At 39.8% G+C, this 19,678-nt stretch overlaps 1 protein-coding gene across 2 annotated transcripts; it reads right to left on the reverse strand.

Moving 5' to 3' along the window:
• Positions 1–1,899: 1,899 nt before the first annotated feature.
• RXYLT1 (ribitol xylosyltransferase 1) lies at positions 1,900–18,034 on the reverse strand. Of its 2 annotated transcripts, none has more exons than XM_067564116.1 (6): positions 17,970–18,034; positions 14,056–14,226; positions 11,685–11,787; positions 8,101–8,415; positions 4,753–4,923; positions 1,900–2,424 (listed from the first exon to the last, which is right to left on the reverse strand). In XM_067564116.1, exons 2-6 carry the CDS (start codon positions 14,126–14,128, stop codon positions 2,004–2,006), a joined length of 1,083 nt encoding a protein of 360 aa, XP_067420217.1. In that variant the 5' UTR covers positions 14,129–14,226; positions 17,970–18,034; the 3' UTR covers positions 1,900–2,003. The 2 variants fall into 2 exon arrangements, with proteins under 2 accessions (XP_067420217.1, XP_067420216.1); XM_067564115.1 differs by lacking the exon at positions 17,970–18,034 and adding an exon at positions 17,022–17,379.
• Positions 18,035–19,678: the final 1,644 nt, after the last annotated feature.

The following is a 19,678-nucleotide window of genomic DNA, read 5'->3' on the forward strand; positions in this document are numbered from 1 at the left end:
GTTTTACCAGGAAATAACTGGATTTCATTTCTATGGGTTTCCCAAGCTGTTTTAGTTAGGGATGTAAATAACTAGCAATGGATGGACACCCTCCACGCCCCCTTCAGTTTCTCTACTTGCTGCATGGAAAGCTATCTCGGTTGCTGAAGAGCCTCCAACTAGAGCACTCTTTCAATATTTTTAGATACAGAAAAAGCATCATACCTTCTTGAAGCAAACGGCTCATTTTGGCAGTTGTGGAAACCTTTGCTAAAAGCTGATACAATTTGCTTTGAAAACAAAATGATCCTTAGAGGTTCCACTTGTAGACTGCATCTCCCATGTACCAATAGCCACTGTCCTATGAAAAACTGTATCACTAAAGTTTCCCATAAAACACTTTTAATACACACACAATTCTCTCTGACAGCTCATTCTGTGGTTTGTAGGAACAAAATAATTCTAATAGACAGACACAATATGAACATACTAAGGCACACTGGTCATCACTTTTATGTGAGAGGATCTAGAAAAAGCTATTGTGGGGATCATTAAAAAGTGAAGATCTATTGCAAAATTGCCTTGCTGTGGTATATTCTAAACACAGAAGATATCACAGTAAAGACAATACTATGGTACATATTTTACTATTTAGTTGCACAAAGTTGAACTGGCTCTTGGATTCATGCATATAATTGACACTATAAAGCATTCTTACATTTAGAGACAAAACAGCATTTAGAGAATTGACTACATACAAAATACTGGAGTATTGCAAGTAATATAGTGCAGCTTGCGCCATATCATTCACTCAAATGAACACAACAGTGCACATTAAATATTTCTTACACAGAAAAATAGCTGAAGTCTGGTTATTTTGCAACTGATTTATATATCTTCACAATGAAGTTACTCTGTACCATATAAACTTTCAGTTACTTTTAATCTTCATAAAATGATGGTGCTATGATGTTGTATAAAACAAGCTCGCACACTCAATCTTTTTCATTTAAAAATATTCTTAGTAAGCTAGGAACCCCTACTTCTCCTTTGGAAATCTAGAACACTCTCTTCTTCCTCAATTCAACTTTTCCATTTTTTATGGAAAGGTTAAGTTACAGTATTATGAAGCTTCTAGTCTCCAGCAGTTTCATTGGACAGACAAATGACATATTATAAAGGATCAATTAGTTTTGTCCATTTTTATTGGACCAGATAGTGATCCATAGATCTGCACCTGGAAGAGACCCTACATTTATGGATCTACCCAAGGTCACGCAGTACACAATGTGCCACCCCTTCATTCCTCCCACCTCCTGTGCCTGGACTCTATGAGGAAGCTCTGCAGATCCTTGCACAGGGGAAAAGGAAAGAGAGTAAGGGGGCACTGCACATTGACTCACCCACACAATTCATGTGGAGAAGCTGACAAGCAGATAGCGCAACTCTCTCTACAATAAAAGCACCAAAGTAAAACAAAACCTTAAATGACCACATGTAGATGCAATCACAATCTCTTGTTCTTCAGTTCATGAAAACTATAATAAATTATATTTTAAAATAAGGGATTGATAGCAGGAGAATTTCAGGAAAGAGAATGCTGAAGGTATAAATATCTGTGTAGGGGGCCACCATTTATTATGCTTATTGTGAAACATTTATTTTTGGGTGATGTATTTGCTGAAATGCTTGTGGATCTAGATGAGACCATGGAAGTACTAAATTGCTAAGAATGAGAGATGCTAATTGCAAAAAAAATATATAAATAAATAAATAAATAGTAGAGCGGATATCCCTCCAGACTAACATCCTGTAAGATCGCATCCTCTCTGAAAGTTACTAAGAAACAGAAGGCGAAACTCAGCCTGGGATAAGCTGGTACAACTCTACTGACTTCAAAGAAATTGCACCTGCATTGGAAGTGGTTCATTTTTTATTTTTATTTTTTAATATAAAATAAATCTTACTTGAAAGGTCAGTGGAAATTAAGCTTTTGGTCTATTTTTGATTTTCAAAGTGGGCAATTAACCTCCTTTATCATTTGGTAAAAATGAATTTTCCAAGATATTAATAAATTTGTGCCGCATTTGTGCTTTGAAGTGCCGGTACCATTCTATAAGCTTTTTTCTCCTTTGAATCTTTTCTTGTAAGCTCATATTTTTCTCTTTTTCTAAAACAGCAGGAAGTTCTTCCCAGTTTTTAATAAAGATAAATGGCGCCCTCATGGTCTTTAGTAATTGCAATGGAGCACTGTGGTATATAGATGAATTTCCACACACCCCTGGTGTCATTACATCTTCAACAACAGGAACAGAACCATATGAGCAAGCTTCATAAATTCTATAACATTCTGTATTTACTCCCACTGGGCACAATGTCAGATCACTTTGCAGCAATGCATCCTGATAATTTCTAAAACTTTCATTTGTTTCCTGAGGCTGCCACCTAGAAAAATAAAGAAGTTGAAAATTAACATTACTTTTTCACTCCAAAAGTAGATGTATTACAATGAAACGTAGAGATCCATGTTATAATTTTAATATCTGTAATGTTGCATAGCTGCAAAGTTTGTAACAACAGATCTGAGAATCAGCAAGGTTTTAAGTTTCAACCCATATATTCCTAAATATTTTTTTCAAGTATTTATAGAAATATCCACCTGTAAGCTAGAGAATCTATAAGAACTGTTTTCAGCTGAGGGCTTTCTAAGGAATTATTAATACTTCAAACTCCAACAGAAGAAAACAAACTTTTTATTTTGCACTGGAAGGCCATATCAATTTACTACATAAGCTAAACTAGGTTATTAAGTGGCTCAAAATAGGCATATAGAGATAGAATGCGCTGACAGACTTTTTGAAGCAAAAATATTTTATTCCCCAAAATATTTAAAATTAGCTGGGGGATTTATTATTCAGAAATGAGAACGTAAGGTAGCAATTGTCAATCTCTTCAATTTGCTCAGAGGGACTTTGTGTGACAGCACACTATGCCATTGATATAATTACTCTCTAAATGCTGTATCAGCCTTTTTCTTAAGCACTTTTGTCCAAATTTTCAGAAAAAATGTTAAGTTGCCTCTAGTTTTATTAAATGCCTTTTAAAATTTATAATAAAGGTTTTTTAAACCTTCTATGAGAACAATTTTACAAACTAATTAAGAGCAGAATTAATTTGTTTGGTTGAATCATGACAGTCTACGCATGTAATAATCAGAAAGACAATCCTGCTGTAGTATTGAGATGGTCACACAAAAACAGAAGCTTGCACTTACATTTTGGGCTCATCTAGACTGGGCAGCGAACCACATTACCCAAGCCAAAAACACATTATAAAGATATTTTGGACTAACTTGGTTTAAGTGATCTTGGGCCAGTGACCATTTCAGAGCCAAACCAGATTTAAAGATATCTGAGAGTTCTATTCTGAGCCCCTATAATTTCTATTCTCTCTGTCCTTGTAATTTACCCCCCAATCTTTATAATTTTATACTATTGGTCTTGCCTCAGGGTTGTTCTCTTTCTTGCTGGTCTGCTTCAGAGTCCTTCTCTCATGTCCCCCTCTATTTCTATGTCTATTTTCCAGTCTCTCCTTTGAGATGGTCATCTTCTTTTCAGCAAAGACTTCTCTGCCTGTGCCTATATTAGCTCTGCCTTCACTGTAGTCTCAGCTAGAGCTAGTTATACATTGCAACTTGGAAGAAGTCTTCCTAGTTTTATATTCTTCCACCTATTCTAATAAATTAGCCCATCTTAAAAAATAGTTTATTATTGACATTACAGACATTGAATATGGGAAATTGAAAACAATCAAAATATAGTTTTTACATAAAAATTCTCACAGTATTATTTATATTTTAATGGAGTAAAGTATTCCATTAAGGGTGACTGAATTGGCACTTAAAACTACAGTCCTATTTGAAACCTAAAAATCTGTGTTAAGTGTATCCCTTTTGTAAATATATATGGCTTACATATGTTAATTCCAAAATGGCCTGTACGTTTAATTCTAAAATCTTGAAATTCTAAAAAGAAAATGATTCCTTTAGAGATGGTATCAAGTGATCAAACATTCTCTCTCAATTATTTACAAAACTAGAAACAACTCAACAGCCATGTCATTCCTCCCTGCAGTCCACCCTTTCTCTTCTTAGGAGCTGTACAAATTTTATTATAAATGTACATAATCTATTAGAGACTCTTCAGATTTTTTAAAAGTATCTCTTCTATTTTAGGAGAACATCTATCTAGTCCTGCTAAAAAGCCAATTCAAAGTACTATTAGAACCTATTTCAGTTAGTCAGAAGATCCGTTCTACCTCCTGAAGACACACAATTAACTATACTGCTTAGCTGAAGTCAGCATCTTTATACGGGGTCAATGACACAAAACTCTGGTTTCATGTCTCCCTCTTTCGGTAGGTGAATAATATCCACAGGATGCACGACACAGATTTTGAATACCCACTGCCCCTTCAACCAGATGTGTGTGTGAGAACACAGGATTGGTTACATGATGTTACACATTTCTTTCAAACTATTTCAAGTCACACGCAATGTAAAGCACTGCGGCACACAAGGATGTTAAGTCATCCAAGATCTGAATAAAAATCTCAGCTCAGCAAGGTTTTCATTATTTTAAGTTAGACCATTGCCATTATTTATACTATTTTATTTACAATATATTTTAAAAGAGATGATAATGATCAAGGCAACATGCTTTGAATAATTCAGCTAGCAAACTATATGTTTATAAAGTAAATCATAGTTCTTACTGTTCTCTGGCTGCAATCCAACAGAGTTTATCAAGCCCGTCTTGTTTCAAAATTTCCATTAGGCTCTCCCTAGATGAATTCTTATATACAGTTCCTAAAAAATTACATAGATATGATCTTGGAGAACGTAGCATTGACCAGTTGGGCTCTACCAAGGGGAAATTCCTATATCTGTAACAACAATAAAGCATACTTTAGATGAAAATATTTTTGTCAAAAGAAAAAGTAATAATTACTAGATGGACCTTTGCACCATCTCATGTTTATGTCGTGGATTTTAAGAACTGGAATCACTTTGTAACCAGTTCAGATATTTAACTACTGATTGAATTTAAAAAAACAAAGATAAACAAAGATAGCTAAACACTGATGTAGAACACTTATTATCTCTTTTTTTCCCCTTACTCACACTCCCAATTTCTTTTTGACAGCATTAAATGGAATTATGTACACTTGCTACAGAATGCCCTTCTAAAAACATTCTATTTCAATAGCAGCTGTTCACATAACAGCTACTTGTTTTGACTAAAGTTGCTAGGTTACTGGTAACTTTGGAGTTGATATCTCAGTTATTTGAATCAGCTGAAAGTGTATGCTGTAAAAACAATGCCAGTGGTACACTTCCAAATTAAAAAACTCAACTCTGTCCCTACAACCTGTGCATCTTCACCAGTTTAATCTTTCATTTACACGGAAAGTCCCTGATTTTAGTCAATATAACAGCTAGTGCACCACTAGTTCAGCTAAAGAGCTGGCACAGTCTTTTCCATTATCTAGAGCTAATTTACCACACTTTAGTATGTTAGGGTTAAATTACATGTCCCTCTTACACCTGTCACATTCTCAAATCAGCTATGATTTTCTTTCTAACTTTGTTATTTGTAGAGGGTGGATCAATAATACTGCTACTTTCCCTTCTGTTTCTATATTGTTTCTATATTATTACAGTAAGGAAACAATTTGAAAAACCATACAATGATCACAAATTTTCCTAGTTTCAAAACAAGTCTTTAGTGCACTCTTCTTCTCTGTGGCTTATCCACTGCCTTTGGCATGGCTGATCATACCCTCCTTCTGAACATCTTATCCCTTCTGGACTTTCATGACAGTCCTTTCCTGGTTCCCCTTCTGTGCCTTTGGACAGTAATTCAGCACCTCTTTCAGAAGGTCTCTCTCTTCCTGGGCCTTGCTCCTCTCTGTAGGTTTCCTACCAGACTGTATACTTGTTCCTTTACACTTCTCTGTCACTCCCCTTCCCTTCCCCCCCGCACTCTTTACTTGGGTAATTGCATCCATTTACATGGCTTTAACTTCCATTTTTACATGTATGACTGCAAATCTACCTTTCTACCTCTGTCCTCTCTCTCTCCTCCCCACCCTGTCCACCCACCCAGTCCTGCATCCCAACCTACTTCTAGGGCATTTCCTCCTAATTGTCTCATTGTCATCTTAATCTTAACATGTTCAAAACTGAATTGATCTTTCCTTATAAATATCTATTCTCTGCCACTGTGGAGGTTCCATGTTTACTTTCTCTCAATGACATCCTGAGCAAATTTCCTCTGTTTAAAATAAAAATGTGGTTTTCTAATGGCCAGGATTGCAAATTCAACATGGATCTGAAAATTAAGCGGTGCTTTTTCTCGCTTGCATTGATAATATAGATTCTGTAGTTGGAATAATTCTGTTAATGTGGAGTAAGATAGGAAAGAATGAAGCTAACTTTCCCATAGCTGAATCCACTCTACAGCTCTAACAGGATTAAAATGTAGTAAAAACTTAAGGCAATTTACACTATGATCCCAGAGTTTCCAATTACAAAAATTCAAGGGGTATAAAACCAAATTCCAGGTTGTTAGACACAAGAGAAAGAAAAACACCACTCAACACTCCCCTCCGAAAAATAAAAGCACAATCAATACCTCCTAAATGGATTCCCTTATTAGGCCCCAGGCCTCTTCCTGTAGTTCCTCCAAGTCCTTACTGCAGCAGAGATTTCCATAGACTGACTTCCCTCTGGAAAATCTCTTTACACCCTGGAAAAGGTTCCCAGTCTGCCCTGATCTTAAAGAGACAGCAATCCACCACATTTACTTTTTGCCATTAAATTCTATGGCTATTCAGAGTTCCAGAGGGGTAGCCGTGTTAGTCTGTATACAGCAAAAACAACGAGAGTTCTGTAGCACTTTAAAGACTAACAAATTTAATAGATTTAATTGTTATCTATGCCTTTGGATACGTATATGTTGCCTACTATATATGTTACCTATTTGCTGTATTATTTCTACCAACTGCATCTGAGGAAGTGAGCTGAAGTTCACGAAAGCTTATGCCTGCTGAAATTAAATTTGTTAGTCTTTGAAGTGCTACAGAACTCTTGTTGTTATGGCTATTCAGGTTCTTATTACGTGTTCACAGTGGCTTTCAGAGTGAAAAAACATATTAGATTACTTCTATCAGCATATTAATATTTCTTTGCTAGTCCTCCCCAACCCCAACTGTGGGAAACTATGTATATCATCTTTAATGTTGTTTAATCCTTATGTAAACACTAATAGATGGTAATGTCATGTGATAAAGTCAGGCCAGAGGGCCTCAAAAGGGCATACCAGGGCCAGTATGTAAGCCCAAGAATGCCAAAAGCCCTTTTTCCTGCAAGCAGAGGAGAGATGATTGCTGGGCAATTAGAGACACCTGGACCCAATGAAGGGCTAGTCCAGATGTACTTAAATCCTGCCTTCCCTAAAGGGATGGGGGGAAGCTCAGGAGAAAGAAGCTGCCAGAAGGCTTGTGGCAGCTGGAGAAGAAGCTTCCCTGGGCTAGGAGATGGTGCTTCTCTGCAGCCTGAGGAGCAGAGAGGGGGGAACCCTTGGCCCCAGTTGGTAGGAGGAGCCCCAGCAAGGTACCTCCCTGGGGAGATGGGGTTACTGGTGACTCTCTGGCTCACTACAAGGGGCAGAAGCATGGGACCCACTGGGGAGAAGCCGGCTGTTTTCCACAGTCAGCAGATATGGCAAATTTGACTCTGAACAGTCGTAAGAAGCAAATTTTTTAATTAAGACAGTACTACTTGAAAACACTCCCCTTTTAAAACATAGCTGCACTTTAACTTCTGAATTAACTTTAAAATTTCTTATTCTTAATTCAGAAAGTCAAAACCAGCAGCATGAAAAAGTCAAATTCCACAGATTGCTTAACAGTTTTATACAGCAGCAATTATATAAAAATGTTTGTTACATCTGAAACATTTTATATATAACAGATATAACTGCTAAAAACAACAATAGGCATGTATAGTTCATGCATAATTGATTCCTTAAGTGTAATTTGTTTATGTTTAACACTTACGTAGCTACTCCTAAAGGCCACTGGAAAACATCTTCTTCATTTACCAAGGTACTGTCGTATATTACAAAAAGTAGTTCCACAAATCCTCCATGTCTTTTCAAGTATGGGTGAATCCATTCATTGTTACACTGCTCACTTCCAAGCAGCACAACAGCAACATGCCTCAGCTTCTGAGTTTGTATTAGAGTTTGTGCATAATGCAACCACTGAGTGGCGTAAGTGATCTTTGCTTCCTCTCTTCCATTCAGAACTAGAACTACATTATCGGCTTCTACTGAAAAGTATCCAGGGACTACAGCTGGGCCAGTGATGAAACTGTGAATAATAAAACAAAAGCACTTAACATCTTCTGAGCTATGTTATCAACCTTATGTATGATGCTCTGAACATACATTTTATTGTTTACTGCATTGTAAACAATCTGCCTGTAGTGTTTAGAGGTTTTGTTTCTTCATTAAAATAGACATTGTGTACTGCAAACTACCTTTGCTGTTGTGACAACTTTCAGACGTACAGAGTCTAAAACTACAATTTAAAACTTTATTAAAGCCCAATTAAAAGCTAAATTAATTGCAAATACAGTATATTACAGGCACGTCTGAACTGTTACTAAGGTCAAATATTGAAAGGTCTTGAAAGTCTGGATGAACCCATTGAAAACAGACAGAATTCCTAGAATAACTAGTTAGGTTTTGCTTTGTGGTCTGTGAAACGGACCATAAACTTTTATTCTTTCTAAAAACAACACAATACTACCATAGGTCACAACAAAAGAGGGACTGAAAACCTTCTGTTTCATGTGAGAAATCTGTAATACTGTATTATGACAGACACTTGTATGAGAGGAAGGATGATTAGGTCACTAGTTTGGGACTCAGACGACCAGCATTCAATTCTCTATCAACTGTATCATAGACCTCCTATGTGACCTTTGTCTCTGTGCTTCAATTTCCCACCAGTAAAATGGGCATAATAGCACTCTTCTAATAGCGAGGGGGATTGTGAAGATACATATACTAATAAACCATGAGGTGCTCAGTCACTACAGTAATGGAGGTCATTGAAGTGCCTAAACAGATACCCCACTTCACTCTCCTTTAACCATCCTAAAGCCTGATCTTGCAATAACCTATGCAAATGTGTAGTCTCATTGAAGTAAATGGGACAACACACACACGTTAAGTTAAACATGTCCATGAATATTTGCTTGGGATCAGAACCCAAATAATCTGGGAAGCATGTTGTTGTTAATGTCCTAAAAATTCTCCAAGCATAATTTAGAACTGGGAAGGTGGGTTATTTTTAAAGTCAAATCTGACAAATCTGTTCATGCCATTAAAAAGTTTTTATGTTCTCCAAAGTGGGATTTTTAAAAAAATGTATATTGGCAAAGTTCTAGAGAGATTAAAGTATTCCTCTGAAACTTCTTGGGGTAGACATATCATGTCCTGTTATGCCATCATATTCTGCATCAATGAGAACACAAATATGCCCTGAGTTTATTTATATGCCCACTTTAACTGGTATTTTGGAATTTATGTCTTTAGAGTTAATATTTAAAAAAAATACCGATAGAAAAGGTCTCAGTGTCCCACCAATAATTTACAAGAGCAAGGCACCTCCATCCCTGCAGCATACGGACTGTAATAATAATGTATAAATAGACTCCATGAGCCAAAATACAGATAACTATTTACTTCAGCCAGCCAAAAAATAAAAGTGAAAAGAACTCCAGAAAAACCTCTCACTCTCACATCACGTCTAAGAACATACTCTCATCCTTCCCCACAAAATCGTATCAAACAAGTGTATTTTCTACTGTGATTGGAAGTTATCAGGTTTGGGCTATTTTGGATTAGGAAAACACAGATTAGTTTTAGATAGAAGGTGAGAATTCACATTTTTATACTTGATGCAATTTTTCATTTTTGCAGGACTGATACTTTCACTTTTTAACTTTGTATTTTGGAAGTATCTGAAGTGGTGAATAGTTTTGCTTAAAACTGAGAATTGGCAAACTCTTCTCTTCTAAAGTGGTTGAGATAATCTGGTTGCACCCAGAAGACAGCCTATTTAAATGCCAGTAAAGAAGTCCTTTCTTCCAATGAGGCAGACATTAAGAAACTATGCAAATTTGTTAAGTATTAGTCACCTGAAACTGACAAATAATTTTAAAAAAGAAATGTTTTTAAGTAGTCAAGTTTCTAAAAACCCATCCATAAGTGTAGCAAAATGTTTCTTATCACTATCAAATATTCTTTTGTCGTCACCAACTAAGAAACTTTCCTGGGACACTAACATCAGTTTCTATAAATTCTAAGTTTTGGTTTTAAAAGAAGTAGAGGCAGGGACGTGATATTATCACTGTATCCAGCATTAGTGAGACCATTATTAGAACACAGTGTCCAGTTCTGGTGTTCACTTTTAAAGGATTCAGAAAAGAGATACAAGAATTATTTGGGGTCTGGAAAAACTGCCTTACAGTGTGAGACCAAAGAAGTTCCATCTATTTAGTTTAACCAAGAGAAAATTAAGAGGTGACTTGATCCAAGTCTTCAAGCACCTAGGTGGGAAGAGATTTTTGATACCAGGGGCCAAGGGCTGGAAGCAAATGCTAGACAAATTCAGATTAGAAATAAGGCATAATTTTTAAAAGTGAGGATGATGAGCCATTGGAAAATCTTACTTAGGGATGTGGTGTATTGGTCTTCACTTGCAGTCTTTAAATCAAGACTGGATGTCTTTGTAAAAAAGATATACTTTTGCTCAGTTATGGGCTTAATGCAGAAATTACAAGGTGAGGTTCTATGACCTATGTTAAAGAGGAGATCAGACTTGATGGTCATAATGGTTCTTTCTGGCCTTAACACCTATAAAATTATTAATAATCACTTCTACAAAGATGATTAGTGAATTTCTCATGTGGATCATCAGGTATTTATTTCAACCTGTACATATGATTTTATTTAAAAAACTACATGGCCATATTCTTGAATGAAAAAAATAATTTTTCTAAACTGATGAATTTCACCCTGTGAGCATGTACTTCAGGTCAAAGGGGCCACATAAGGCCCTGACCATCACTTAAGCCCTTATGTGAGGGCTTAAGTGGTGCATAGGTCCTTCTGCAGGTGAATAAGGTTGTGGAGGCTACCTCTGTAATCTGTAGGGTGGATCACTGGCCAGAGAAGAGGGTGAATTCCAACCCTGCCAGCTTCCACCGAGTTCTTTACAGAAAGCCTAATTTTTCTGACTTTGAGCTGTGATTGGCAATAGGGTTTTTCTTGTAATTTCTAGAAATTAAATTATAAATTAATCATCAAACTGCCATACAGAACATATTTAACACATGGTCTGAAATTTAGTATGGCAATAAATACATTCATCGTTGGTCAGAATGAATTACCAAAACAAACCTTATTGTTATAAATACCATTTTCCTTTTAACATATTAAATATTTACAGTTGCTGGGATGGGAGGGATAAAATATACAACTGGACACCTTTTCCTGCAGTGTTTATGTTTTCAACACAGAGATTGCAAAAGTCAACATAACAGAAGGTGAGTGTCATGCAACTGGTACCTGAAATGTGTTTTTCCTCCTTTTATGCTTCCTTCTCTCCACTGAGCAGACACATCAGCAGGTTCAAGCAGACCTTCAAGAATATGCTGCCAGAGGTAGAGACCTACATAAATAATGAAGAGATGTTGGAGTACTTGGTGCACACATGGCATTTCCTGTTTACTGTGAAAATCATATCAAAAGGAATCTGTTCAGGTCTGTTGGTGGGATCTGGACGTTAAATGTTCCTATTTAACATGGACTCGTTGCTCCAATTCACAAAAATAAACAAAACAACCCATGCTCTTTGTAATTGAAAAGGGAGGATTTTCTACAACAGACCAAAATGTGGGCAGTTATTTTTTACATCATTGGCAGCATCTTGTTAACTGCTGGACAGGAAAACCAAAAATGACTGTGTAAATATAATGCTTAACATTTTAACAAATTAATTATCAGCCGTAAGACAAGAACACTTGTCAAAGGGTGACTGGCCCCTTTAAGACACAACAGGGTCCAGTGCACCTGGACTGACTACCTGCTGCCCACAGACACTACAGGGAATTAGACAGCTCCTGCAGGACCCTGAGTCAGCAGAGAAACAGACTGTCCTGGAGGAGAGGCTGAGCCAGCTGAAACTGGGATGAAGACTTTGTAATACTGACCTTTGTTTTGAAAGACTTTGTGCAGGACTTAATAAATTGGCCCCCTGAAGGCAAACGCTTTGAATCTGGACAGTGTCTTTTTAAGGGGCATTGAATGAAGGGGAAACCGAGGCACGCCTCAGCAGAGCCATGCTTGGCCAGGTGGGGGTACTACAGTGCACTCATGCCTATTTACATCACCGTTTGAAGTTGGTGTGTGTATGTGTGCGTGTGTTGTTTCCCCTGGAAACATGGAATATTCTTACAATGGAAAATACCAGCACATAATATGTCAATGAATACAAAACACTACCATATGAAAGCCTATCTAAAGATGGCTTTGTTACAGTTTCTGTGAAAAATCCACCAAAAGTTTCTTTCACATTTTAACAGGGCAAGGTCCTCTGGCCTTCAATGGATAGAGGAAATGCAATACCTTCTAATATGGAGCAACTTTCAGGTTAATCGCTTGCAGTGCCAAGAGATACTTTTACATAATTAAGGCCCCAGTCCTGCAAACAGTTACATCCATCGGTTCAATATGAGCACTACTGTGTTTTAAGTTACATATGGAAGTGCGCACATACTGGGAAGGTTCTAGATGGGTCACTGCATCCAGGGCTGTATTAACCCATCACTAGATTCTGGCCTAGGCAAACATATGCTTTGCCCAGCCCGGTGCAGAGGGGAAGTCTTGGGGGGAAGGAGCAGATTGGAGACACCACACCACACCCACTCTGCAGCAGCAGCTTCTGCCCCCAGGGCTGGGCCCAGCTCCCTGTTCCAGGTTTTGTGAGACGGCACATGGGAGCCATAGCTCTGCTCTGGTCCAGCCAGGCCACGCAGCCCTATGGGACAGGAGTCACCACTGAAGGGTGAGCATGGGGTAGGCTCACTTTCCAACTCTCCCCACTACCATGGCCTCCCCTCTGCACTAGCCAGGGATTAGGGTTGCAGTGACAGGGCAGATGGTGCGTATATGTAATGGTGGGTCACAAAAACAAGACAACGTAGTTGGTGAGTCGCTTTAGTAAGAAGTTTGGGAAGGGAACCAATCTGCACAACTCACATGGTGTTTTATTTTCTTTTAACGTCTGATCTAGAAGTCAGCATGAAAAAGTATTTATCGGGATTCTTCAGGTTTTTTTTTTTAAATCACACTATGTGATCTGGAATGGACAATGCAAAACTATGTAATTTGCTTAGGATAATCTAGCCAAAAAAAAAAAAAAAGTCCGACAGCAGTACAGGATAAGCAAATGATCAGATCCAAAGGGGTAGCCATGTTAGTCTGTATACAGCAAAAACAACGAGAGTTCTGTGACACTTTAAAGATTAACAAATGTATTTAGTTAAATTTAACAAATTTAATTTATATCTATGTTTCCTATTTACTGTATCATTCTACCTCTGCATCTGAGGAAGTGAGCTGAGTCTCATGAAAGCTTATGCCTACAAAAATTAAATTTGTTAGTCTTTAAAGTGCCACAGAACTCTCGTTGTTTTTGCAAATGATCAAAGTATGCCAAAGAACTGAACTGTTTGTTTTTATTTTGTTCATACAGTTTTGAATAATAAATACTTACTGCTTATACAAAGCTTTCCTTCTGTAGATAGCACAGTACTTTAAACAGGTAAGCAAACACTGTTATACCCTCTTTACAGAAAAGAAAAGGGAGACACAGAAAGGTTAAGTGACTTACCAAGGTCACTTAGCAATATTAAACACATTAATCACAAATGCTTACCAATGGCTGCTTTACCCCAGATCTGCACTTTAAGGTCTGTTTGTTCTTGCTGGGATTTCATATTTTTTAACATTTGAAGGTTAGTTTCATATCTCTGCTGTGAAGCAATCTGCTCATTTTTTTCATCTCCTTCCCAAGGATTCCATTCTTCATTTCCCAAAGAAGAGCGTTCTATGTTTGAAAGGCACATATTTTGCATTAACAACCTCAGGTCTACAAGCCTACTCCTAATTGTCACAGAAATGGCAGATTTCATTATAACAGGTGTTTTCTAAGGCACTGTCCACAGAAAACCTATTTTCAAAACACACTTATGCCCAACCATGGCTACAGCATTGGGCTAGTCTACAGTGGCAAAAAATTTCTAATTCTCAACAGGTAGCAACCGTGAAAGCTTTAGTGTAGACAGTGCTCAGGTCTGCCTGCACAGGATTAGGACCTAAATCTGTTCGGCACCTAGCACAGCAGTACCCTGAGTCCTACTGAGTATCTATGGTGCTACCACAATAAATAGTGAAATTTTTAATCCAGAGCATGAGGAATTTTCACTTTGTGGAAGTTCCTGTAAGCAGCTCCTGCAATATAAGACTGAAGGGGAGAAAAAACAAACAAACAAAAAACCCAAGAAAGACCTGTATTTTCCATAGTATAGTAACTATATAAATTAAGACTCAGGAAATATGCATTTTCCAACCAGGTGGATCATGTTCATAAAGTTATGTCTCACTGAGGAAAAAATACAAAGAACCTATCTACAAAGTTAGGGGAGTGACTAGCTATAGAAGCCAGAACACTAAAAAACCCTCTATTTAATTGTCTGAATTGATAGCTAGATAAAGAAAAACTCAGTAAAAACTCACGACAGTAAAACTAACATATTCAGAACAAACTAGAGCCATGGATCATGTACATGCCATCAAAGAAATGGACCTTATCAACAAAAACTTCATTGTGCAGCAGGCAGTAAGTAGCTCCCCCCCTCCCAGTCGTCATAAGTCAGTATGGATACAGATGTCAAAAAGTTTCAGGGTAGTAAAGACATCAAACATCTAAACTATCTTCAGTGTTCATGTTCTCTCTGTAGTGCAGTGTTTCTCAATTAAATTTGGCCACGGAACCCTTTTGAACTCCATAAATAATTGCGGAACCCCCCCAAACTCTTAACAGTATTTTTACATATGGGGCCAAAAAAAAAAAGTCGAAATAAGCAAATTATATAACAAATTTCAAACAACTGGGACAGCATTCCTCACTTCCATTTTTCTTACCCTCAATACTCTCCGCCGAAAAATCCGGGACCTCATCCCTTTTTCGGCGGCACGGAGAACGGCTGCTCTCTGCGGCGCGGAGAACGGCTGCTCTCTGCAGAACCCACACCAATTGAGAAACACTGCTGTAGTGTATAGTCCAGTCATTTGTTACATGAGTCTGATAGACGTAAACAGCAGCTCACAATACATTTTAGCAAATGATAATGCAAAGGACTGAATAAATAGAAGACATTACATTTTCCTGGCTGTGTATTGAAGTTTTAGGGCTATGGAATAACACTGGGGGGCTTAAGGAAATCTGCAGTTTCCCTGTTTTCTTCCTACCAATACATTTATTAATCGCTGTTTCTCATTAAAACTGCAATTTAAAAACAGTTGTCACTGGTTTTCTAATACTTCAGCATTGCTATATAAATAGGCTTGGAATTATTATTTTTTTTTTATAATTGTGACTCATAATATAGATGTTTATTTTCCAGCATTTCTTTTAAAATGTCATCTATTTAAATTTTCACAGTTCTGTGAGACCCCCTTCCCCAATTTCTCAATTTAATGACGGTAGACACTGAAATTCAAAATGTTAAAGGGTTATAAACCATTAACACGAACTGTCAACATCACATGTCAAAATACACAAAGTAAATATCCTTAAATTAACAAGCCATACCTGTTTTTCCTATCCATTCACTAGTCCATTTGTAATAAGCTTAATTCAGAAGACTAAATCACTGGATATTGACTCTAATAAGTTCTCAAGCAGCATTTTCTTACTTTGCCTATCTGTAGATTTTGACTATAAATGTTGGAAATATTTTTGTATGCAGCCTTGTTATTCTGGGACCAACACAGCTACATCACCGAGACAAGGTGGGGGAAGTAATATCTTTTATTGGACCAAATTCTGTTAGGAGATGAGCTTTTGAGCTTTCACAGAGCTCTTCTTCAGGTCTGGGAAATATTTTTTTTGTCAGTTTGTGTGCGCATGGGGAAATTGGCATTACTGATATTTACTGCTAAAGAGCTAATTCTTCCAAGCCTAGATATAAACGTTGTACACTTGAGTTTTTAGACTGGGCATTTCCAAGGGGGCTAAGGGCTTCAGTAACAACTGAAACACGTAGATGCCGAGGGCAGGCTCCTCAACTCAACACTCATGCTTCGCTACTAGCTCACCCCATCAACCCAAACCTCTTGGCTGTCCAGCCACCCCCTTCTGCAGCTTGCTACATAAGCAGCACCTTTCCTCACTGCCTGGTGGGAGCGAAACAAAGACTCCCTTTAACCTCTTTGAAAACCCAATCTGCCCCCTTGGGGTTGCCCCCCACAGGGCATTAGTTACCTGATCACCAGCATCTCTGGGCCTTAGGCAGGGCCCCCACATGGGGGGAAAGGTACACTTTACCAGGGCCAGGAGGTCCTGGGGCCCGGCCCAGGCTGCAACCCCCATGGGTATGTGTGGGAGGGGGCCATGTTACAAGTGTGTACTGGGCCTGAAAAAATTATGCTTGGGCCCGGGCGCTGCCCTCTGGGGGCATTTCACCGGGTGGGTACTCCAGGTGGGGCGGGCCCAGGCACCGCACCATCCCTCCTTGACACAGGCCAGCCCCGCTGCAGCCGCTGACGCCCAGCGCGGCCCCGCTCTGTGTCAGTCCCCGGGCAGGCGCAGCCGGCAGCCGGGCCCCTCCGCCGCTTTACCTTTGCCGTGGCGCTGCCGGGGGCCGCCCCGGGAGGCGGGCGGGCGCCGGGGCCCCAGGAAGACGCAGTAGGCGGCGTAGAGGGAGAAGAGCGAGTAGGCGGCCACCAGCGCGGAGCAGAGCCGCTTCCGCGTAGCCCGCATCCTCCTGCGCCCTGCCTGCCGCAGCTTGCAGGCCGCCGGGGCTGGCCAGGGCCCGCCTCGCGTCAGTCACACGCCAGCGGCCTGCCGCCGCCGCCGCCTGTTTGGGGACGGGCGGGGAAGGGGAGCGCCAGGCCGGAACTGGCCCAGCCAGACTCCGGGGCAGCGGCCCTGCGGATGCCAGGCCTGGCACTTGGGGCTCCTCCAAACGCCGCTGCCGTCCCCGAGAACACGCTCCTGCGGCACGCAGCCGCCCAGGTGTAGCCCGGCACAACAGGCAGGCTGGGCCCGGCCTCTCGGCACCTTTACATTGGCCAACGCGGAAGGCAAGGGAAGCCCCTTCCCCTTCTGCTTGCCTGGAAAAGTCTTGACACATCCCGCCCGCTACCAAAACCCTGGGAAAACACGCCTGGATCTTGGTGTCTGGATCTTGCTGGAGCTGGTGTATCCTCCCCTCCCCCCGCCCCTGTTAATTTTCCAGTCCAAATAGCGAGAAAAAGAAAATGTAGCGGCTCCTAGAACATCAAAATACGCAGACCCTGTTGTAAACTGGTGCAGCAGCACTGCAGATATGTGTATGGGGCACCTCTATTCTGCTGGATCCAGCCTAATTTATTAAACAAAAAAATCCAAACACTCAAATTCTGCCAATGCATAGAGAAGTCTAGCTGCTCCAATTCCACTGCAAAGATCCAGGCATCACTGCTCAATAATCACAGCAAAAACACATATCCACTCCCTGGAGCATCCTACAATTTTTTGGCCTCAAGCCCCCATTGTCAAAATATATGGTACATTGCTGATCTTACTTGATCAGAAAAATCCAGGCTCCTGGCAGATGGAAAGAGCACTCAAAATCCTGCCTCCCTTGCCAAATATCCCTCAGCTATTCTCCCTCAAGCAGTCCCCTGCCTTAATGAATCTGCACCCTTTATCCATTATGATCATTTGTATTATAGTAGTATTGCCTATGGGAACACAGGGATGCTGGCTGGATTAGGGGGGTCCTTGAGGTGTATTCAGGAGCTCTGATTACTCCCTTCTACACCAATCTGGCATTGGGGGTGTCATGCTGACTGGATTGCGGGGGCATTTATTATATTATTTAACATTAATATGTCAAAATCATGTGACTCTGGACTCCATTTTGGTTCCTGTGAAATTTCACAAGCAGCATGGCAAAGGCCAGAGGACATAAAAGGCAGATGCCTGGGATCCATTTTGTCTTTAGTCTGTCTTTCAGTCATCACCTACCTCTAGATCAACTCATCTACTGAAGCTGTGAAACAAAGGACTGAGACTCATCCAGGTACTGGATGTATACCAGAGGGACTATACAAGCCTGCAAACTCCACAATTCTTCTAGAAACCTGATGCACATGGACTTTCAAATCATTTGTATGTATCTGATTGCTTTAATCCTTTAACATTTCTCTTATAGTTTTTCTTTCTTTTTATAATAAACTTATAGTTTTAGTTACTAAAGGATTGGCTGGCAGCATGGTATTTTGGGTAAGATCCAAACTTATATTGATCTGGTAATGTGGCTGACCCTTTGGGGTCAGGCGGAACCTTTCGGGTAAAAAGCATAGAGTGTTAAATAACTGGTCTCTTTACTGGACCTAGTGGCTGATTGGGAGTCAGAGACAAATGCAGTAAAGGGGGCTGTGTATATTTGTATATTGGCTTCTTGATAACGGGTGTGGGGAATCAGAAGCAATTTGTGGCTGGTTGGGAAGTCTGACTTCAGTGTCACCCACCAGTGTTGGGAGAATCTGCTCTCCTTTTGTAGCCTCCCCTGACCTTGGCATTTTCAGATGGCAACCCTAGGCACGGAAAGGTCACAAACACATTGTGCTGTCCATACTTCTAGTAAGTGGTGGTCTTTACTCTGAAGAGTTTATGCTCTAAATAAACAAGACAGCTAAAGGGTGGGAGGGAAAACAGATGTATAACATTATTGCTACCATTGTTATAAATCTATGTATTGCAACAAAACTTATGCAAAGTATGTCATGTAAGGTGTCAATGGAAAAGTATGATTATCCTGTTTATATGCAAATATTTTGTATCTGAAACATAGATTTTGTATCTAGAGTTATAGATACTGACTGACTATGTACTGGCATTCTGCATATGCTGCATTCCTGAGTAACACCCACCAGTATCATAGCCAGATAGCCCATTGTGAATGGGCTATGTAAGTTAATGACCCATTAAAGGGCATTTAGCTCACAATAGACCATAGAACAGTGGTCCCCATACTTAACCCTGTCCACACCTTCCCCCTCCTGCAGCTGGGGCTAGGGCCAAAATATGGGCCGGGGGCTGTGGCTGGAAGCGAGGCTGCAGCGGTCGGTGGCCGAGTCAGGAACAGTGGCCGGGGGCCAAGGTTCGAGGCCACACACAGGAGTGGGATCACAGCAGCTGATAGTTGAGGCAGGGCCACAGCGGCCAGAAGTGGGGAATAGTGTCTAGGGGTCAAGGCTGCGGCCAGGAGCTGTGGCCGGCACCATGG

Source organism: Emydura macquarii, unplaced genomic scaffold (assembly GCF_026122565.2).
Source record: "Emydura macquarii macquarii isolate MOO-44397 ecotype Brisbane River unplaced genomic scaffold, CSIRO-AGI_Emac_v2 contig_2636, whole genome shotgun sequence".
Taxonomy (NCBI): Eukaryota; Metazoa; Chordata; order Testudines; family Chelidae; genus Emydura; species Emydura macquarii.